The 8567-nt window shown below is 28.0% G+C and overlaps 1 protein-coding gene across 1 annotated transcript in view; it reads right to left on the reverse strand.

Annotated features, from left to right (window-relative positions):
• The window catches only part of Slob (Slowpoke binding protein), a 158679-nt gene extending 150829 nt beyond the window's left edge, over nucleotides 1-7850 (reverse strand). Inside the window, exons 1-2 of the mRNA XM_065501827.1 lie at nucleotides 7792-7850; nucleotides 77-153 (exon numbers count right to left, since the gene is read on the reverse strand). Of these exons, the coding sequence (XP_065357899.1) occupies nucleotides 77-82 (6 nt within the window). The 5' untranslated portion in view covers nucleotides 83-153; nucleotides 7792-7850. The remainder of the gene's footprint in view (nucleotides 1-76; nucleotides 154-7791) is intronic.
• Between the last annotated feature and the right edge of the window lie 717 nt (nucleotides 7851-8567).

Below are 8567 nucleotides of genomic sequence, written 5' to 3' on the forward strand. Positions count from 1 at the left end.
TCATAAAAAAAATCAATATACTATGTATAAACATGTTTAATTTGTTGGTGTTGCTTTGGAGTAGACGAAAACTTACCTGCATCTTCTTATCCAGTACGATATGACCGCTATGCCAACTAATATTATGGCACCCAAGGCACACCAGATAATGTTCTGTAAAGAAAAATTATAGAAAGTAGTGAAAAAAATATGGAGGCTAAAATATACTTATTTAAATAGTCAATTATATTACAGCAATTAAACATCCGATAATATGAGAATAAACTGAATGTGAAAATTGGGATCATCTAGGACAGTCATGCCCAAGCCCTATACTCTTGGTACTCTTTTGTTTTTGTAATTGCTCTAAGCTATAGGCTGTGTGTTTTGTATACTCACTACAGCACTAGCAATACAAAATACACAAACAACTTTGTCTTATTATTTTTTTTGTCGTTCTTCACTGAATACACTCATGTTGAAAGCAACAACACTTTCGTATGCTTTGCTGGTAAACATTGACGACTCCGATCATCCATGTAGATTTTGTTTATCGTATGATATTTTAATAATGTGTGTGTTGAAAGTGAGTTTTTTTTCTTTTTTCTTTGTATGAATTGGTTTTAGCAACAACAAATATTGAATAAAAGGTAGCTTTTCTTTAAATGTATTGGTGTTTACTCTTCCATAAGGAACTTGTGGGCACCCCTGATCTAGGAAATAAAGAAAATATGATTTTACAAATACGCGTAAACAAAAACTTTTACAAATATTTCTTCATGATATAGGTTTTTCATAATAGACAGTTGTTTATCTACGTTCCAGATTTTTTTAATTTTAGGATTTCTTTGCATATCTGGAATCTGGGTTCAAATCCTATGTGGGTTAAGATTTAAATTTTGTTTTATTTTTTTTTTAAATTTGATTTTTCTTAATTTAAGTATTTTTAATTTTTATGTAAATTAACTATTTTTATAGGTTTTCACAACTGACTTGGTTTTGCAATCCGAACTTTCTTCATATCTTCATCCTGGAACCAGAGTTCGAATCCTATATGGGTTAAGATTTAATTTTTTTTTATTTTTCTTCTTAATTTGGTTATTCTAAAAATATTTATTTTTTTTTCATTGCAGTAAGAACTTAATATTTGATATTTTAATAATTATATTTAAAAATCCAAAAATATTTCCCATGTATTAAAAGAATGCCATGTTATAACTACAACTTAACCAACAATTAATATTAATAACTAGCTGAACCCGGTCCGCGTTGCTGGCCTTTAGAAAACATCTGTTTTATATTGCATCTAGATCTCGATTTTAATATACAGTGTCGGAAAAAGTCGGTAATCCAACCTTCAATGTTAATACATGTGGTGGCATTTCGGCTGGTTCTAATGAATTCAAAAATTCAGTAGGAGAATTGATGACTTGTTTTTCGTTGTCACTGTGCCAATAGATTTGTATTTTATTGTTTCGCCAGACACTTTCAATTGTATTTGGTCATCGAGCTTGTTAACATCATAATTTTTTGATTAAAAGTATATTTTATATATAAATTTCTTATTCATTCATTTAATATGCAAGAGTAAGCAAAATTGTTTATCACAGACCGAAAATCAAAAATTTGACTATACACTGTTACCCAAAAGGCTTTTCTGAAGATTCCGTGAAAATTTTATCAAAATCGGTCCAGCCATTTTTGAGTCCATACGGAACATACATATATACACACATCCATTTTTATGTAATATAGATGAACCCGGTCCGCGTTGCTGGCCTTTAGAAAACATCTGTTCCTCGATCTCGATTTTAATATACAGTGTCGGAAAAAGTCAGTAATCCAACCTGCAATGTTAATACATGTGGTGGCATTTCGGCTGGTTCCAATGAATTCAAAAATTCAGTAGGAGAATTGAGGACTTGTTTTTCGTTCATTACTGTGTCAATCGATTTGTATTTTATTGTTTATCACAGACCGAAAATCAAAAATCTTACTATACACTGTTACCCAAAAGGCCTTTCTGAAGATTCCGTGAAAATTTTATCAAAATCGGTCCAGCCATTTTTGAGTCCATACGGAACATACATACATACACATCCATTTTTATGAAATATATGGCATTAGCGGTATAATTTAAAAATTGGATTTTTACACGCCCCTCCGCCCACAGACCGAATATTAACAGCCATATGCATAAACATTTACAAAAGGTTTATAAACCAATTATAGGAAAATTTTCATAAAGTTGTATTCATAAACGATTAATAGCTTAAAATACATTTGATAAACAATTGTTAAATGTAAAAATTTTATAGTAGGTTCGACCCTACTTTAAACCTACTTTAAGGAATTCTTTTTGCTTTTTATCTTAAAAAAGAGGATTTTAAAGATAAATTTGGAATAATAGATGATACTATTGCAATTTCTAAACACAATTTCCACTCCGCTGGCGATTAAGTTCCATTTTAATAGTATATGATTTTGTTTAATATTCCTCCGGCAGTTAACTATATGAGGTTCACAAGTGAGTTTGATTGGCATTTTTGTCATTTACTTTTAACCTGCAACGCCATATAGGAATAAAATGTGTAAACATTGTGGAAGAAGGTCCACACAATCTAATATACCCACTGCGGAATTAAAACTATGTGTTTCCACATAGAAATTCATTAAATTTTGTTAAAATTTAACAAAATGTCAATAAAAATAAATTAATAAAACAAATTATAAAACAGTGATGTTTATTTTATCACAGAATATTCGTCATTCGAATACTTTAAATAATAATTGAAATAAACTATATAAAAAAGTTTGTACATTAATACATTTTAGCTTAATATAAATTTACTAGAATCAGATATACATATTTTTATCTAAAAATTAGTGGTTATCTTCAAAAATTTATTATTACTAAAAACAATTAATGAAAAAAAGAAAATTAACGAATATTTTATCCTAATTGAAAGCAACACTAACAACAAAAAAGGAGAAATAAATGAGAAGCATTGCCAGCTTAGACAAAAATCAGTACATTAGTTATTGTACCTTTATCAAACTTTTATGAATACATTACTTTTATAAATGGTTTTTAAAGCTAAAGTGTTCGTTAACAAAATTGTGTTTTAATTCTACAATAAGGTTTTTTTTATGAATATAGCCGTAAAAATCCGACTATACCCGCTGGGCTATTCTGAAGATTCCCTAAAAATTTCATCAGAATCGGTCCAGCGCTTTTTTATATATGTATATAGGTGGCATTAGCGGTATAATGTTAAAATTTGATTTTGCCACACCCCTCCGCCAAAAGACCGAAAATCAAAAATCTGACCGCTAGGCTATTCTGAATATTACCTGAAAATTTCGTTAAAATCGGTCCAGCCGTTTTTGAGTTCATTCGGAACATACATCCATTTTTATATATATAGATGAAAAATGTTTGTATGAGAAAATTCGAAAATCTTCTTTAAAAAAGCACCGAATGGACCTAATGTAGTATTTTAGGTGTCTAAAGCCATATTCAGGAAATTTTCTTTCCAATGATACCAGTTTGGAGCTAATCGGTTGGATCGTCTCAGAGTCTATAATGGACATAGGCAGAAACATTTTTTTAATTTTATATATATAGATATGGCATTAGCGGTATAATGTAAAAATTGGATTTTTACACGTCCCTCCGCTCACAGAATATTAAAAATCTGACTATACAGTGTTACCCGCTGGGCTATTCTGAAGATTATCTGAAAATTTCATCAAAATCGGTTCAGCGGTTTTTTATATATATAGATGACATTAGCGGTATAATGTAAAAAATTGATTTTGCCACACCCCTCCTCTCACAGACCGAAAATCAAAAATCTGACTTTAGAGTGTTACCCGCTAGGCTATTCTGAAGATTCCCTGAAAATTGCATTGAAATCGGTCCAGGCCTTTTTGAGTTCATTCGGAACATACATCCATTTTTATATATAGAGATGAAAAGTGTTTGTATGAGAAAATTCGAAAATCTTCTTTACGGAAGCACCGAATGGACCTAATGTAATATCTAATATGTAATTTCTAAACCATGTTCAGAAAATTTCCTTTCCTTTGGAGCTAATCGGATGGATGGTCTCAGAGACTATTACGGACATAGGTAGAAATATTTTTTGTATATATATAGATAAAAGGAATATAATCCACATTTGATAATTCCCTCCTAATATCGTGAGTTTAGTGTGCAAAAGTCCAAATTGTACAGCAAATACAAAACACTTTCTAAAATCTTTTGTTTTACTTATTTCTGAAATCTGTTAATTCAGTTATATATTGCTTTTATTATAATAATAAATAATCACAGTTTAGAAGAATGTTTATTTATTTGAGACTTAGCACATTTTCTATTACGTTTTTTGTTTTTTTTTTTTTTGGTGTTAGAACATTTTCTTATATCCTATTTTATCTCTATTTTTATCGTTTTAATTCTGTTAATTGATTTAAAGTTTTTAATGTTAGTATTCGAGATGATAATAAATTTCAAAATGTTCCAATATTTTCTTAAAAATTCAGACCAGCTGGACTATAATTTTATTCTACAAAAATGATACTCATTCAGAATTATAGGGTTGCTATTCTGTTTCAATCAAAAAGTCTCAATTTGTTGGACAGTGTTTTTAATTCTTTTTTAAACAGATATTGCTCATTTCTGACAACAGAGCCAATTTGCGAAAAATGTTCATACCCCTAAGTGCTGCCCTTTAGGGCCTACCGTTTAACAAATAGACAGACATATGTGGATCGTGATACAATATTATAACAACCCATAATATATGTCGAGGGACTATATTCAAAACCCTCTATCTTTGATTTTCACGAAAATTACTTTTTGATGGTAAAATGTTCAGTAAAACAGCCCTCATCTATGGTGTGAATTTCATAACGAACGTATTTTGTTTTTGCTGTTTTATTTGAATTTTTGTTATTTCTCTATCTTATACAATTAATTTTTTGAAAGATTATAGAACAGCGCATATTTTGTATTACTCAGTTCATAAAATACGGATTTTGAGTTATGACGTTGTTGCAGCAAATAGGCGATATGTTTACAAAAATGATCTCAAATACCTTATTTTGTTTTTTTATGTTTTTGTACACAAAATTTGTTGTTGTATTTTCAATTTAAAATAAAAATAGAAATTAATCGGTTAATCGAATAATTTTAAATTAACCCATTATTAACCGAATAAATCTAAACCTCGATTAATTATTTGCTCGATTAACCGATTAAACCAGAAACCCGATTAATTGAATACCCTAGTACATTCACATTGAATATTTTTGAAAAGCAAAACCCTCTATCTTTCATTAAGTCCACAATAATGCAACATTTTAAAAACCAATTACATGTGAGATTCAGTAGTTGCTTTTAAAAAATATTGTAGAACACCAAATTTTAGTAACTCAAGTAATACGCCAAAAAAAAACAAACAAGATAGAGGGTTTTGAATATAGTCATTCGACATAGACTTTTGTAAGTCTTTTTTATGGCTTTATTTTATTTCCTATTACTTGAAAATATTAATTATGTGCCGATTTGAACAAAAAATCGTTTTGTGATTTATTTTTACATGGAACTTATTTATGAACCCCGTCTAAGCATTTTCAACAGAGCTTGTAATTTTATCATAGGAACAACAATACAATATATTAAAAGAAAATAGTAAGAAATTTTTTAAAAATATAAACTTTTTTGAAGGTTTCTCACACTTTTGTCCATAACTCTGGTTCTACTTGCCAGATTTTTGTTGTACTTAACCAAATAACAAACATTTCTGATCAACAAAAAATATTTAGGAACCAGTTTATCCCCTTAAGTCATTCACTACTTTGATAACAAACCTTTTATAAAGGAAATTTTGAATTTAGCTCGTAGGTTTAAATTGTTTTAATTTTTTGTAACAATACCTTTTGAACTTTTGATTAACTTGACATTTAATATTTAACTTCAACCTACACATTAAATACAACAATTGTTTTAGAATTTATTAATTTTTATGGTAAAATAGCAAAAAATAATATAAAAATGCTAAAACTTGGCAAACAGTTTATAGGTTTATATGAAATGTTAACAAAATATGACATTAAATGTCACAACAAATCAAAATTTGATTGGACTTAAATACAAGTATAAACATACATACATATATAGAATGATAAAGAAAATTCTGTTAAGCAATAAGTGGAGGAGACAGGAGTAACTATTTATGGTATTTATTTAACCCACTTTTTCATGAAAGAAAACTGTGCTGGTTCAGTAGCACATTAAACATGTGACATGTTGCTTTATGTTTAAACAAAAGTGACTACTAGGGTTACGAAAAAGCCAAAAATTCTCAAAAAAACAACAACAACAAGTCAAAGCATGTTTAATGTAAAAAAAAATAAATAAAAAGGATAAAGGAAACAAAAGTGTTGGTTTCAATAACAACACAATTTGTGTGCTTCTCTTTGCGTAAGAATGAATGAAATCCAAATACTTTTGATGACATTTTTTATGGAGCTTACGGCAAAGTCTATTTGCCAAAAAACACAAAAATAAAAATCAAAAACAAACAAAAAATAGAAAAAGAGAAATCAAAAAGAAACTTTACCCCATGAAAATAAACTGTAGCAGCAGATGTAAAATTAAGGGGAAACAAATAATTTGTTTTTGTTGTTGTTTTATTTTCTCAATTGCAAAACAATAAAATTTCTATTGTGGGTTTTTAGGCTTGAACAAAAAATAAAAAAAAAAATACCAAAAAAGGATTTTCCGCACACTCACTCACGTTTCTGTTTCTCGTGTAATTTCTTTTGTAAACTCTGGTATTTGTGCGTTAGTTTGTATTGTTAAGACAGTATTGATAATAAATTGTGTAGATGGCCAAGAGAAAGGAAGGCTGATTGTTTTGGTTGTTTCGAGATTTTTTTTTGGTTTTTTGTTTTTAATCAAAAACCATATTGTTTGTGGTTGGCTGCGTGCCAATGAAAACACTTTGAATTTGCACTTTATTTAAATATTTGTCTAAGCGTATTTGATGAACTAGATTCTTTTGTGGCTTTTGTTGTAGGTGTTATTTTTGGCTTTTGAACCAGACTGCTTCATATTTACTTAAAACTTATGGCATAATATTGCCAAATGAATGTCAGTAAAGTTTTTTTTTTTTTATGAAATGTTTCTAAGTAAATAACAGAAAAAGATGATTATAGTTTTGAAATAATATATCAATGTGTAGACTATTGGAATTTCCTTTCAGGAATATAAAATAAAATATATTATTTGAAAATTGTTAAAAGGATTTTTAAAAATAAACAAAATTAATATCCAATACCTATTTAGAATCATATCGGTAAGAGAGTATATGTGATTAATAAAGATAAACAAATTCCAATACCTGAAAATCGATATAATTAATTTTATAAATTATTTAATTTGATGACCTTATGCTTTTCTTAATTTCAAATAATTGGCGATCTTGTTCTCATTCGAAAGTACTCAGTATTATATTATGTGCATAACTATTAGAACTCCGCACATCTCCGCATATCTTAATAATTTTATAATGTCATTCGTGCATCAACAGTATTGAAGTATCTAAATGTCATCAAATATTTAAATTGTCAACAAAAACATTAAACTCCCATCATAAGAAAGAATATCAAATTATTCTATTATTGAAATATGTAAAAACATAAATTCACCTGCATAAATATTTGCGTAAAAACATTTCAAAGTTTATCCTAAAGGCAAAACGTGAATTTATATTTTTTTTACTTTTTTTTTTAGATACTTACAATCCAAAAATGTGTTTCCGCTGTATGTTTTCTTAAATCCACTTGCATGGCACTATAGATTTTTCTTTAGCAAATGTTACAGACACACGATATCCTGGAAAGAAAACACAGGAAAACAAGAAAATGAAAGGTTAGCAAAAGAGGATATAAAATAAGTTAAATGCAATATATTATTTTCAGTAAAATAAAATAACAGATGTTCATGTCAGATGTTTGCATTGTGGACTAACATTGTATTTGCACTTTGTATTAAATAAAATATATGTTAAATTTCAAATAGTTTTAGTTGCAAGTTCTTTGGGTTTTAATGCAATTTAATAGAAAGAATATTAAGTTAAGTTCATAAATCATTTATTTAATATTTCTTTAAAATATTTCGTATAGAGCGTATGATTGATATTTAATTATAAAAAAATACGTATTAAACATACGCTTTGCAATATTATTGGTTGTATAACCCATAAATAGGAGAGGGATATTTTCAAATTTTTAGCTTTTATTTTGAAACATTTGTAGAATATAAACTTAATCAAAGTATTGACCATTGTTAGCTATGACCTTTTCCAATCTTTCTGATAACAAATGGATACCGCGCCAAAAGAACTACACCAAATCCAAATTTCAAAAAATTACATATGTATGTATGTAAATAGAAATTGAAATTAAATTTTTGTTTATGAATTGTTTTTAATGTAATTTCACTGTTATTTATATTTTACTATTTAAAATGGAAAAATAAAAATAAATTTTGAAATTTATTATCAGCAATCCCGCAA

The sequence above is a fragment of the Calliphora vicina genome, chromosome 2 (genome assembly GCF_958450345.1).
Source record: "Calliphora vicina chromosome 2, idCalVici1.1, whole genome shotgun sequence".
Taxonomy (NCBI): Eukaryota; Metazoa; Arthropoda; class Insecta; order Diptera; family Calliphoridae; genus Calliphora; species Calliphora vicina.